This window comes from Oryctolagus cuniculus, chromosome 3 (genome assembly GCF_051225735.1).
Source record: "Oryctolagus cuniculus isolate XC-2025 breed Fujian yellow rabbit chromosome 3, ASM5122573v1, whole genome shotgun sequence".
Lineage (NCBI taxonomy): Eukaryota > Metazoa > Chordata > Mammalia > Lagomorpha > Leporidae > Oryctolagus > Oryctolagus cuniculus.
Window position 1 is genome coordinate 72,354,213 of NC_142869.1, and position 15,135 is coordinate 72,369,347.

General features: G+C 43.3%; 1 protein-coding gene and 1 pseudogene across 5 annotated transcripts in view; one reads left to right on the top strand and one right to left on the bottom strand.

The window, feature by feature from the left end:
* The window catches only part of CERS6 (ceramide synthase 6), a 338,155-nt gene that overhangs the window by 91,101 nt on the left and 231,919 nt on the right, over window positions 1-15,135 (bottom strand). For all 5 annotated transcript variants that reach the window (XM_051848533.3, XM_017343213.4, XM_089328244.1 and 2 more), the window contains one exon: window positions 3,040-3,090. In XM_051848533.3, coding sequence (XP_051704493.1) covers window positions 3,040-3,090 — 51 coding nt within the window. The remainder of the gene's footprint in view (window positions 1-3,039; window positions 3,091-15,135) is intronic.
* LOC149127391 (U2 spliceosomal RNA) lies at window positions 8,909-9,079 on the top strand (annotated as a pseudogene).

The following is a 15,135-nucleotide window of genomic DNA, read 5'->3' on the forward strand; positions in this document are numbered from 1 at the left end:
ACCATTAAAGAATTATGTCATTGGGGCCGGTGCTGTGGCATAGCAGGTAAAGCTGCTGCCTGCAGTGCCAGCATCCCATATGGGTGCTGGCTTGAGTCCTGGTTGCTCCACTTCCGATCCAGCTCTCTGGTATGGCCTGGGAAAGCAGTGGAAGATGGCCCAGGTCCTTGCGACCCTGCACCCGCGTGGGAGACCTGGAAGAAACTCCTGGATCCTGGCTTCAGATTGGCCCAGCTTTGGCCATTACGGCCAACTGGGAAGTGAACCAGCGGATGGAAGATTGATCTCTCTCTCTTTCTCTCTCTCCCTCTCTCCCTCCCTCCCTCTCCCTCTCCTCTCTGTATAACTCTGATTCTCAAATAAATAAATCTTAAAAAAATCGTGTCATTAATATTCTGAAAAAATATATTCTTTCCCATTTTATTTATGATTCTTCTATCATTTATTTCAACAAAAGTAACAAAAATACACATGAGGAGGAAAAAGTTACCCATATGATACAAAAGCGCCAGCTTATTTATCTGATCTCCTAAAATCTTTTCCACAGAAATGTGCTTGTTTCTTGAAAATTCTTTTATAGCATTTTCTTAGATCTTATAATTCCTTGAACTCTGTGGCAACACAATTTGCTTTTAGTTTGCCATGTTTGTGTCTGTACTTTAACATTCTCTGTCATAATTATGTTTTGCGAGGTCATCTTCAGGCATCTAAAGCTTGTAATCCAATGACTTTATAATTAAGTACTGTACTCACATCGTGTAAAGAACAGCACAGGCAGCAGATTTATTTAATTGGTAGCCACTGAATATCAAGTACAGCCATATGTGCAACATATATTCATTAAAAAGCTCTAAGAGGTTTCCCAAAATTTAAATACTCCTTTCTTTTCTCATCTGCTGAGATAAAATACTTTGGAATACTTGGACCTGCCCTCAAATAAACCTTTCAGAACTTTCTACTGAGTGATTCTGGGGTCTATGTACTGAAGATAACCAGTGAACCATTCTATCCAAAGGGTTCCCAAGGTATATTTTGCAATATGTTGAATACCTAATACAGAATTCTAGGTAAACTGAAAATAAATTCTGTATACCAATTTTATACAAAGAACCAAACTACAAAGATATTTGTCAGCTATTTTCAGTACCAAATATTCTTTGAGTTTTAAATTTCAATACTTAAAAGCAATTAGTAACCAATATTAAACTATGCTAAATCCTTAGACTATCCACTCCAGCCTTTACTACGGTACTACTTTATTATTTACTTATGAAACTCTATTTTTTCATTGATTCTCATGTTAATGTGACACTAATACAAAGCGAGCAGATTCAATGTAGTTCCTAGACACAATCCCAAAGAATATAATGTTAGGAAGAAGAAAATCCAAATATCATGATGTTTAGCTAAATGGAGGTGGGGTAAAGTCACGTGGAATCTCTAGTGTTCTCCGTGAAGCCGTCGACAGCTACATTTTGGACACAGTTCTAGCAACTCATTTTCTCAGAAATAAGCAATTTCTCTGCTCCAGCCATAACAGTGCAAGTTAGTTTGGACTGCATTATAGTTAAGAAGAGAAGGTATTGCATTTCATAAGGCATTTGTCTCAGTGCCTTTCACGTTACAGAATGTACCTCATAAATGTGGTGCGTCACAGCAGCTGCCACACCAACAGTATTTAAAATTTCTAAAAGCCTTTAATGTGCTTTTATATATAAAAATTTACACACATACAAAATATATGTATTTATATAAATATATATGTATAAATATATATTTGTGTGTATATATGTATATACACACACACATGAATTCTGACACCCAGCACACTACTACAGAATACAAAGACAGCCTTGAAGGACAATGTCCAAGTATTTAGGACAGTGAAACAGCATCTGGGCCTGAGAATTACATTGTGTAAAATAAGTGATTGATTCAGAGATGCTTTGGTTCCCAGCAGAAGTCACCAGACTGCTCAGCTCTCTCCATCCATATCAGGTTGCTCATTTAAATTCTTTCCTAATCTGAATAAACCGCTCGAACAAGATGGAAATACAAGCTGGAATTCCATTTCCAAGTGTCCTTAGCCTGTCCACTTGCCCGAGGAGGAGTTCCTGGTGGCAGGCCCTTCCTTTGTTGCAAGATGATGTGCAACAGAGAAGATGCAGGGCACATCTGCCCTGCGTTAGCCTTATGTGCTCCCAAAATGACCAAATGCCTCGAGAGAGACAACTCAAAGGAACCTCAAGTTCAAAAATCCAAGTTGCTTATTATAATGCACTCATATATCGATTTTATCACCAAAATACCTAGCTGCATTTGTTTTCCTATATTACATGTCTCAATTGTGCTAGAAAACAGAAATTTCTGAAAAGCCCTAGCTTTGTTATATAAATATTAGCTGATTTGGAGATCATAATAACACATGCTGATATTACTGAATTCAAGGAGAGATGCGCGATTTGTCAGTGAACAGGGATCTAAGAACCTCCCTTCCTGGGACAGGATTTTAATCTCATTTTCAAAGACATTCTTTCAGTGGCAGGAATAACCTATCCTGAAATGCAATACTCCAGGTCCATTCTGCTTGTACTCAGGGAAATGGTGCTTGAGTCACATATTTGGCAGCTACACCCAAGCCTCAAAATGAACCAAACTCAGCGTGCCCATCCCGCTCCACACTCGGGCTTTCCCACTTGCTGTTGAGACAAGATCTTCGGGCTTTTCTCAGTAATCAGAAGCAAATCAGCTGTTATGAGAAAGGAATAATCCACCTGGCAAACTGATTGCACCCTGTTCTCCAGCAAATGTACCTTCCAAGCTTACTCCATCTGCTAGAGCAACCGATGCTTGATTCTTTACGTCATTAGAAACACAAAAACAGAAGCTGTTTTCCTCACTAGGTTATGTCAGCATCAATCAGCAGGGGTAGGGCCAAGAAGGGAGGCAACTGTCCATTTAGGACAGCCTTAGCTCACGAAATTGACCTAAGGAAGGCATTTCATGAGAATGAAAACCCAGAGGGTAACGTCTCCTTACCTGATAGGGGTAGTTGTACCAGCAGTGCCTTGTATTCCACAACCAGGGACTCTGAAAAAAAAAATGACAGAGACATATTTTGCATGTTTGAGAACATGAATAAGAAGATAAAAGACTTTCAGGGCAGGCTCTTGCCCCCAGTATTTAGGGATTTCAGCAATTTACCTGTGTGAGAATTCAAAGGCATAAAATAATAAAGGATAGATATCAAAGGAATTAGTATCCCAGCATGCAGTCCCTCTGTGTAATCTCCTACACTCAACTGGCAGTGTTTCAGGGTGCCTCTGAGAGGGAGCCTTTGCTGGCGGATTTTCCTATTTTGCTGTTCACTTAGACGCGTTCCTGTTACGTAACCAGCCTCAACAGCAGGACCTCTGGTGGTCTCACCATACCAGATGCCAATCACTCATCCTGTTGTTTTCAATAAACAATGTTGACAGTTGGTACAAACTACCCTGAAGTTCCTTAGACTGTGTTCACAAAGCAATGTCACGTGCAGGGACATGGAAGTCTGCTTGCTTCAGAAGGGAAGCTCAGACCAACCCGCACAGCACACTCCACTCCTGACCTGTGACCAAGGGCTTTTTATGACAAAGCAGCCATTCTGAACTGGGCACCAACTACTTACCTTGCTATGCTTTTTTATCAGATACAAACTCTAAATGTACACATAGATTCCAAATATTTTTAATAACCAGGAAGAGGCTGGTTATACTACTAATACAAACTAACCACATATTTTTGTATTTGCTTTAAAATTCTTTTGTATCCATTGTCAAATGCTATGTGCAATTTCTATTAACATTTCCACATATTTGACATACATCTATATATTTCTTTAAAAAATACGTATGTATATGAGAGAGCCAGAGTGAGAGTGAGCACATGTGCTCCCAACTGCTGGGTCACTCCCCAAAGGCCTGCAGTGGCTGGACTGAAGCAGGCTGGCGTTGGGAGCTGGGGATCTGATCAAGGATTCCAGTGTTGGTTTCAGCAATCCAAGCACTTGACAGCTGGCTCCCCGGGTGTGCATTAGTGGGAAGCTGGAATCAGGAATGGAGTAAGGACTCGAACTCAAGCACTCCAATATGGGATGCAGGCATCTTACCGGTTTCTTAATCCGGATGCCAAATGCCTATGCCTACTTCTGTATATTTCTTCTGACTGACCCACCAATCTCATCAGTCCTATCCTAATGGAACGAGGTTGATTAGTTTCAGACAGTAAATACTGAGTCCTCCCCCATGTCCCACACACTTTCAATGGAACATAGGTGTATTCTCATCCTTTACAATAGCTACTAGTGTCTATCTTGTTTTGTAGATAGGTGCCCTGAGTCTTGGTAACTGCCCAAGTTAAACAGCTCAGTGGCACCAGAAGAAGAAATCACACTCAGACTGCGTGCTTCAAACCCACTGTGTGGTCCATCTCGGAGACTGGTGACACTGAACCAGACCTCAGGGTAGGCAGGCAGACTGAAGCACAATGTCTGTCATGCTCTACACCCCAGAATGTCTAGGGATCTTTACAGTTTCTCTTCATTCAAGTACTTACTACTCATTTTCTTCCCTGAGATCTTTCCTGTCCCTGAGTTTGCCATCTGCTGCCTGTTCAGCACTGTCTGTATCAAGTAATCTCACTGCACTTAACCTCCTGAGCATCTGAGTGGCCTGTCTCCTCTGTTTCTCTCATCTGTAACAGCAGTGTTCATTACCGACCTAACTGGGAGATTGTGAGGATCAGAGGAGATGCTGTGAATAAAACACTTTGGAGGCTTCAAAAGTTCAATGTGTTAAGTACTTTTTGCAGTTATATAAACAAGACACGTCCATTGAGGATGATATACACAATACAGAAAAGAAAAAAAGTAAATAATGTAATTTATCACCATTATCACTCTGATGTAGAGCCCATTTTTGGTCTTCTTTCCTAGATGATACAGATATATAGGTAAAGATACATTTATTTTTAAACACAAGTAGATGTATGTTTTTTCAAATGTGGGCATTAAAGTCTATTTTAAAGGACAGTTATACATGCTAGTTATTACCTTTCTCTCTGATACAGTTGTTTATTATCTCCTCAGTTAATTGAAAGACCCTAAGGGAAAATTATGTCGCATGCATATGTTAATTTTATTTTTTCTGCAGTGAGTACACTTCATTTTACAGCTTGCTTTATCGTAGGTCACACTGAGACAAACACCACCATGTGGACGCATTGCCGCCCTCCTGCCTGGCCATGTGTGCGCCTGGGAGTTAGGGCAGGGCGTGAGGAGTGCCACAACACACGCATATTTCAGTGTTCACTGGAAATGCTACCTCCATTTTCCAAGGAAAGAAACTACCAGAAGATGCCACCTGCTGGGCCCTTGACCCTGACCCCCACTCCTGGCCGCCCTTCAGAACTGGCCCTGATGTCTAGAAAAGTGGCTTCACCATTCCAGGGGAGGGGTCTGGGCCCCAGGGAGGGGGAGGTACAGGCATTAGTCAGCTGCTGTCACCATGAAGCCTCAACTCAACTGGTTTGGGGCCTGGTGGTGTGCACAGAACCAGGCCTTCCCGTGTGTTCCACCATGCATGCCTGGACACACTGCCACTGCCCGACCACCAAGACACCAGAGGCCCTTGAAAGCCAGCTTTTATTATACTCCTACTTTGCCGCTGGACAGCAGCAAGACATACCTGCTGTGTGGAAAATTCACATGCGCAGATGTACATGGACACACCGCAGCCCACAGCCACAGCCAAGATGACACACAGGTCAGCCCTCTGCCAGCTCTGAATACAGGGGAAGGAACGGGATCCACCTTTAATACCCGCCATGCCCCGCTCTTCTCATGGAGGGGTCCAGGGCCCAACCTGCTCTTCCTGTCTGAGAACAGTTTCCATCGACTCGCTTCACTGGGCCTTTCATGCTGGCCTTTCTCATTGGTCCTAACCGGAGACTGAGGGACGGGCACTGGGAGCCAGAGAGACCCACACACTGTACGGCCGAAACACAGAACAGAGCTGGAACCAGCTACGTGCACACCAGCAGTCCCTGTGCTGCCCGGCAAGGCCTCCCGTGAGCTGGCATGCTTATGTTTACCCCTCTTATATCTGCACCCAAGGTGACAGTTAGTCCCTCATTCACTGCATGCTGATGGAAAGGGAAATAGAATTAAATGCAAGGCCTATATAAACCTAGTAGTATTCTCCTAAAGTTATCAGTCCCAAGCTCATCAGGCATGGTCTGCCTGCTCCTAGAGATGTAGCAGGAATTTCTGACACTGTGGCCATTCCTTCCGGTCACAGGCAGGACAGAGAAGATATGGTTCTCAGTGACCCAGAAAAATCCATATTTCAGAGCTTCCTTTCCTGTGTGAGATTCTTGGCTGACTGGCTTTCTTCTAAAGGCAAGCTTTTCCCTGTGTGCCTCAGATGTGCATCACCCAGACCTGCTTCTCCTATGTACCCAACACTTGACTGAACTAGAGAACCGAAGAGTGAGCACTCGTCTCTCAGGGGCTCCTGCCCAGCTGAAGCCAGGGCAAAGAGCTAACCACTGCAGATGTGATGGCACTACCAGGGCCCTTGCTCGGCTCCACGAGCTTGTTTGCTAAACATTTTTAAAGGTCTCTCATATACAATGCATTGTCATATATATCTATATATATATATACACACATACACACATATATATCCCTCACTTTGACATAACTATTCATGTAGTTATATATAATTATATACCCACTGCAAAAGTTTACAGCAAAATTATCTTTTAATTCCATTTTTCTACAAACTTCTTGAACTTCATTCATATACAGAGTCGCCTAGTTTGTATTCTCACTAATAGGTGCACCATGGTTAGTATCCTTGATTGTTTTGTAGACAAAGAAATAATCTCAGTGAGGAATAGTCATCAACGGCCACCACCAGTTGGTCAGTGGAGGAAATGGAATGCAAACTAGGTCAGCCAGGCTCTCCTACTGTATATTCTCCTCGATGAATCAAAAACTCTCAAGGGCATGTGGAATGGACAACTCAAAATGAGTTACTGTCTACAAACCCTGAATTTTAGGGTTAGTAAGAACCTCCAGTTCCTGTTTAATCTAAGCAACGATCCACATGTCCAGATGGATAAGCAGGCCTCTTCCTGTCAAAGAGCTCCAGGGCTATCAATCACTCACAAGACCTCTCAGGCTGACTTCCTGCTTTTTTCATCTTGGTCAGCAGAATTTTTTTTTTTAAAGTATCTGATATAGACTGAATTGTCTCCATCTTATAACCCCAAGCTCTTATGTTGAAACCCTTAACATGACTATATTTGGAGACATGGCATTTAGGAAATACAGATAAATGAGGGCATAAGGGCAGTGCCATAAAATAGGACTGGTGGCTCTGTAGGAAGAAAAAGAGAGAGAGGCAAATGCACACAAGTTCAGAGGAAAGATCATATATGGGCTACAGTGAAAAGGCAGCCATCTGTGCATCTGTGTGCTGAGAGGGCCCTCACTAGACACTGACCTGGGCTTGATCTTGATCTTGGAACTTCCCAGAAATGCGAGACAAAAATCTCTGTTGCTTAAGCCCCTGAGTCTGTGAATTTTGTTATGGCTGCCTGAGCTGAACAACACAGCTTCATACAACTCCTTGTTATAATTAGTGCATAACAGCTATTAATTATAAATCAACTCATTTCAATTAGAAAGACTTAGGAAACACCTGAATAAGACCAAAGTCAGCCATATCACAGTGGATGAAAAATTACTTCTAACATTCTCAATCTAAATCACAGGGTACATGGGTTTTTTCATTATGTGAGATACATCTGTTCCCAGACACATCATTCGAGACAATGCAGTAGCCAAGTGCATCCATCAATGACAGAGTCCTAGCGGAGGCCTCTGTGGCTTTTCTTACCCTAAGCAAACCCAACCCCAGCACTGTGATGGAGGCCAGAAGCTCTGCCAGAGGTCACCGGTAGCCTCCATTTACATTTTGACCATATACAGAAGACTTGCATGTCAAATATTCTTTGTTTTGTTTTGCTGTAAGAGGAGAATAGAGAGGTTCTTTAAGTGCCAATAAATCTGTTCTTTTATATGCTTCTTTTATCAGTTGTACTGTGGTGATTTAATTATGAACAGATAGATCAGGTGTGATCATTTTACTCTGCTGTCTGGAATAATCATGTCAATGGAAGTCTAAAGAGAGCACAGATACTGCAGAAAAGACCAGAGAAAAGGATATTGGGTTAGCTAGGATCATGTTAAGTGGTGACATAGAAATATAAATACACATCCCTATATACTTTTTTTTTAAAAAAAGAAAATCAATAGGTATCTGAAGCTGAATGAATAGTAATTTCTTTGAATTAATAACTATTTTGATGTAACAAAAGAACATGAATCATAGAAAGTATTAAACACATTGTAAAACCTCATCAAAGATGTGAAAGCTGTGTGGGTCTTTAACTGAAGTCAGCATCTTAGAGGAAAAATTTCTTCTTTTGTTATTCCCATCAAAATTCCCACCTGACTTTCACACAGCTCCACTGGTATAATTAACAGGTAAGGAAGACAGACTAAGAGAAACCCTGTCCTCTATATGGTTATGAGTCCCAACTATGTGGATACATGGATTATGTTTAAAAATATCAGAAAGATCTCTCAACTACTCTGAAACTACTTTCACCATGCCTTCTCTAGAAAATACACTTATTAAGCTATATTTAAGACTTTATACCTATATTGAGAATTTACTTTAAGGAACATAAGAAAAATCTTTCCATATATTGGAAAGAGTACCACTTGCTCACCCTTACTGCTACATGATATTTTTCCTGAGGTAAGGAATACTATCATGTTCTTAGAATTGTATCTACAATCGCTTCTCGGCCTTTTGGCTAAGATCAAGTGTAGAATTGTGTCTACAAAGCACATTGAATCTGTTTAAAAACTAATTAAAAGTTAAAGTTAAAATAGGAAAATAAAAGTAAGTCCATAGGGGCAGGCATTTGGTGACCCTGTTTTGAGTGCCTGTGTCCCATATCAAAGTGCCTGTTCCCAATTTCAGCTTCCTGCTACTGCACTCCCTGGGAGGCAGCAGGTGATGGCTGAAGTACTTGGGGCCCTGCCACTCATGTGGGAATTTGGACTGAGCTCTGGGCTTCTGGCTTCAGTCTAGCCCCACCCTGGCTGTTGCAGGTATTTGGGGGGTGATCCAGGAGACTGGAGCTCTTGTCTGGCTTTCAAACAGACAGAGAAAATATTTTCAAAAAGTCTATAGGGGCTGGCATTGTTTGGCATAGTGGGTGAGGCCTCTGACTGCAACACTGGCATTCCCTATGGGCTCTGGTTTGTGTCCTGACTTCCTATGCAACTCCCTGCTAATGGCTTGAGAAAAGCAGTTGAAGATGGCCCAAGTGTCTGGGCCCTTGCCACCTACATGGGCAATCTGGATGAAGCTTCTGGTTCCTGCTTTGACCAGCACTGGCCTTTGTGGCCATCTGGGTTATGAACCAGTAGATGGCAGATCTCTCTGTCTTTCCTCTCTCTGTAACTCTGAGTTTAAAAAAAAATCTTAAAAAAAAGTTAAGTCTGGGGAGGGGGAAAAAAGAGTTCTTTTCTGTGAATGCTTAGCATATTCCACCCTGCCAAGTGAGAACTGTCACCCTACTGTCACCTTATTTTGATTTTTAAAGCTCAGTCATCCCTCAACATTTTTGCTTATTTCTTTCATGTATATTTTTTAAATGCTTAAGATTTGTATTAATAAAGTTATACAAACATTTCAACTCCTTTTAAGGAATGTTTAACTGTGTAATTTAAGTAAATTAATATGTCAAGTCAATTTGAAATAATCTATAGTTTTAAATCACATTGTAAGGTAACTTGATTATAAAGCAGCATTTCCTGTTTTTGAGTTTGGAGAATTTATAAATAAACTGTGTTTGGGGTGAAAAGAAGAAAGCCTCTTGTTCAGTCTCCCAGCCAGAAGATGCAGCTGGTCAGAGGGGAGCAGCTGAGAACACTCTCCAGAGTGCAGGAGGTGCCCTCTCCTGGCCCGGCGGATCTGTGGCTATAAATTCACGAGGCAGGCTGCCATCCCCTCCCTAGGGGCCCATGGCATCTGCATTAGCTTTGAAAGCTCTAGCAAAATGGAAATGTAATTTGGACTTGACCCTGTGGCCTCATGTAAAGACAGCAGCCTTTCACCTTGATCAGGCTTTTAAAAGGACGCTGGTCTTCTTGCCCTGGGTGGGCTAGCATGACCTCCACACATTCTGCAATCAATTTAGAAAGTAATTTGCAGATCTGCCAAGTATGCATAAGGAGAAGGAGATCCTTGGGGATGGATCCTCTCACTGAGGATCTGATCACAGAAACAAAGAAAAGACAGAGTGAGTGACATTTCCATGCCTTCCTAAACCTTTCAGCCAGTGTCCAAAATGCTCCCTGCCTCTGCTCAGTTGAGGGGCTCCACACACTCTGTTTTTTTTTTTTTTTCCCCCGAGGGACCCTGTCTTGGTTTATTTGTACAAACAGCACAGGAGGACACTAGCCCCATGCAGACAGTGGCCCAGGGTCACACCAGTCCTTCTGCTGTTGCATTGGCTGGCACAGGCTGTTACTAGGGAGCCTTCATGGGGGCTGGGCATCTTTGGGAGGAGCCTGAGCTGGAACTGGGACTGTGGCCTGGGTCTAGGCCTTGGGCTTGGGCTTGGTTTTGGTTTGGCCTGGGCCTTACCCTTACCCTTGCCCTTGATTTGAGCCTGAGCTTGAGCCTTGACCTTGTCCTTGATTTGGGGCTCAGTTTAGCCTTTGCCTTGGTCTTTGGCAGGGACAGCTTGAGATTCCTAGCAATGCGGGCACGAGCACGCTTCCCAAGCTTGGGGTGGGGGACGTAAGCAAATCAATCGAGCTGTCCCGGCCAAAGACCAAGGGTACAAGACTGTATTAAAAAAAGGTTGATATCCACATGTCATCTGTCAGGTGATCTTGTCATTGTGCAAACATCATATAATGTATTTACAAATTACGATGGCCGTGATGTCACCAGGAAATTCGGTCTTAAGGGACCACTGTCAATATACAGCCTGACACTGACTGAAACATCACTATGTGGTGTACATGACTGTATTAAAAAAGGTTGATGCCCACATGTCATCAGTGGGTGTAGGGAAACCAACACTCTGCAAACTGGAATGCATTTCTGAAGAGAGTAACTTGGTAATCCATATCAAATATCTGTAAAACATGCATACTTTTGACCTATGTACTAATTATAAAGACTATTTCATTAGACCCACACGTAATGACATTTGTATATGGATAAACAAGACAATCCCTTTTGTAAGAATAACACACAGAAATAAAGCCAACTGCTCAAAAGTGTAGAGTTGCCATTAGCATGGCATTCTCTGGAAGCAGATCTTTTTTTTTATTTAATAAATGCATTTTTGCATAGATACAACTTTAGGAATAAGTGGTTCTTTCCCTCATGCCCTCCACCCTGCTTCCTTCCCACCTCCCATTCCCTCTCCCATCTCCTTCTTCATTATGGCTCATTTTTAGTATGACTTTATATATAGAATAACATCTCTATGCTAATCATAGAGTTCAACAATTTGCCCCCACGCCCACACACAATATATACAGTACAGTTCGGAGAGAGAATTTGCAGTCGATTCTCATATTGCAATTCAATAGGGGCAGAGGTCCTACCTGGGGAGCAAGTGCACAGTGACTACTACTGTTCCTTTTAACAATGAACACTCTTTTTTATGACGTCAGTGATCACCCAAGGCTCTTGTCGAGAGCTGCCGGAGCTATGGAGGCCTTTTGTGACCATAGACTTTGCTGTTATTTGGACACGGCCATAAGCAAAGAGGATGTTCTCCTCTCCCTTCAGAGAAGAGTGTCTCCTTCTTTGATGACCCTTCCTTTCCTCTGAGGTCTCGCAGAGATCCTCCATGTAGGGTGGAAGCAGATCTTAGGATGAAAACTTAGATAAGGCTGCCTTGCAGAAAGTGGGATGGATGAGAACATCCAATATGGCTTTCAGGAAGGAGCTCATTACTGCTGTAGGCAACTGCATCTCAGTCCTGCTGGGGAGCCCCTGCAGAACCACACAGCATGCATCTCGTAACTGTCACAGCACAGGACCAGGAGGCTGGGGCATTTATCTACCCACCCACTGCCTACTGGCTGAAGGCTGCAGGATCAGGTGCCTCCTACTTCTGAGTTGTACCTTCCTGTCTCTAGGTGACCCTTGCAGCTCTGGAGAAAGCAGAGCACACGTATGTCACATGAGACACTGGCAAGGGTGCAAGGAACAGTCCACCACAGCTAAGGTGATGTAATAGGCAATTCATGTTTTAAGTTAGATCATAAGCTGGGTACACAGCATTATGTTTTAGGTGGGTATATATTTAGACACACCCACCAAAAAAGCCTGATGGCATATTTACCAAGAGAGTTAATTAATGATTATCTCTATACAATAATTATTTGTTTTTTCCCCTTATGTTTGTATATCAGTATTAAATTATACTGGAGTGGTTGCTTAGCCTAGCAGCTAAGATGCCAGCATCCTACACTGGAGTACCTGGATTCAATTCCTGGCTCTAGCTCCAGTTTCCTGCAATTTAGACCTGGGAAGGCAGCAGTGATGGCTCAAGTAATTGGGTTCCTGCCACTCACATGAGTCACACCTGTACTGAATTCCCAGCTCCAGCCTGTAGCCCCTGCCCTGCCCCAGTCAATACTGGCATTTGGGAACTAAGCCACTAAATGAAAGTTTCTCTCTCTCTCTCTCTCTCTCTCTCTCTCTCTCTCTCTCTCTCTCTCTCTCTCTGTGTGTGTGTGTGTGTGTTGCCTGTGTGTATCATTCTGTCTTCCAAATAAATATATCTCCATCTAAGACCCCTTCAACCCCTTTCTAGTACTTCTAAGCCAATTTACTTAGGCCCTAATCTCTTTGTGCTAATAGGATTATAGCTTCCTCATCCACACACTCTTTCAAGTATTTATTGAGTGGGTACCACGGATCAGCTGCCCTGACAGGCATGAAAACACAATAGGCAAACTATCTCCTGGGCAATCAAAACAATTACAAAACAGGTAATTGTCTAAACAAACACAAGATGCAGGGCAGTGACATATAAAATGACCTGCAACCAAGTCTTTGAGGGTGGGGTTGGAGGGGAAGACGCCACTAAGGTGCCAAGGAGTTGTACAGAGGAGGAGGGGTGGAAGGCGGTCAGTAGAAGGGGAGGAAGTGCTTCCCCATCTTTCAAAGCTGTATCTCCCGCATCATTTTTCCTAATCACCCTCCTTTTGTGTGTTATTCTTCAGGAAAAAAAAAAGAACTTTAAAGTCTCTTCCTCATTTCCAAGAGGGAGAAACACCGATTGACTTTGCAGCCTCCTGCTGGCTGGTGACCAGACGATATTAAGCCATCCTTCCCAATCGGCATCCCCGCTCTCCCCAGGCCAAGCTCCTGCTGTGTGCCTCCATCCTTTCCTTCCGCCATCCCTACAAGGCACTTGTCTGACATCCCATCTCTGCCTCTCTGCTCTTGCTCAATCTTTCGGGCTCTATTTGTTGATTTTCTGCCTCCAGAAATTGTTTCTGGCAGATTTTTGTGGATCTTCCTCTTCACAGAACTCTAGCCTCTTTGAAAATTTAATAATAATCCATACATCAGTTCTCACTGCTTAAAAAGTGCTTCTCTGCAGTTTCACGTACTTGTATGGTATTGATTTTCCCAGTCAAGTGCCAGCTTTTTCAAGAGACTTCGAAGCAAGCATAGGGAAGGCTGCAGGTTATAGGAAATTGCTCATCAATAAGAGCAATGTGGGTTGGGAGAAAGTGGCGAGAGAAGAAAAGTAAACGAACGCTCACTGGGCATCTTCCTGATGCCGGGCACAGTACCAGACTCACTCATGGTTTCGGCACTGCTGTGTGAGATGTTACGGTAAACCTCACAGAAACTTCACAAGCACTATGAACAGACATCCTGTGGTGGCAGTGAACCCAGAGGCAAGTTTCTCTCGCCCACGTCCCAGCTGTGTGAGCAGGTCATTCATCTCCATGCACAACAGTCTCAAATCAAATAACTGCCTTCTAGGGGTTAGATATGGTTTTGTCATGTGAAAGGAGAAGCGAAAGAAACAGTGAAAGCCATGGTCAGATGAGAAAAAGACGGAGAATTTGTTTTAAAGATGTATGTATTTATTTGAAAGTCACAGTTACAGAATGAGAAGAAGAAGGGGAAAGAGAAGAGAGAGAGAACTATTAATGGTCCACCCACTGGTCACTCCCCAGATGGCCTCAAGGGCCAGGCCAGAGCCAGGAGCCAGGAGCTTCTTCCAGGTCTCCCACATCAGTGTCAGGGGCCCGAGCACTTGGTCCATCCTCCACTGCTTTCCCAGTGAGAGAATTCTTTTAAGGATCCCATGATGCATCTGGATTGATACAGGCTCTTTATTTTTCATTCTGTAAAAACTCAAAGAAGTTGGGTTGCAGATTGTTGTTCCAATTAGCAACAAATACAAAACCTCTGTCTAAAGAGTCTTGGGTCACGAGCAACAGTGGAGCCGCACAAACTCTTTTTTTTTTTTTTTTTTTTTTTTGACAGGCAGAGTGGACAGTGAGAGAGAGAGACAGAGAGAAAGGTCTTCCTTTGCCGTTGGTTCACCCTCCAATGGCCGCCACAGCTGGCGCACCGCGCTGATCCAATGGCAGGAGCCAGGTGCTTCTCCTGGTCTCCCATGGGGTGCAGGGCCCAAGCACCTGGGCCATCCTCCACTGCACTCCCTGGCCACAGCAGAGAGCTGGCCTGGAAGAGGGGCAACTGGGACAGAATCCGGCGCCCCGACCGGGACTAGAACCCGGTGTGCCGGCGCCGCAAGGCAGAGGATTAGCCTAGTGAGCCGCGGCGCTGGCCTGCCACACAAACTCTTAAAGCCTACAAGTACGTACCAGGAATGAAGGGTGCGTAATGAAAATTTAATGGTCATATATGAAAGGCTGTCTCATTCCCACACTGACCATTTATTCAGCGAAGAGAGAAAAATGTTAACAGAATTCTAAGAGTCAGTTCATTA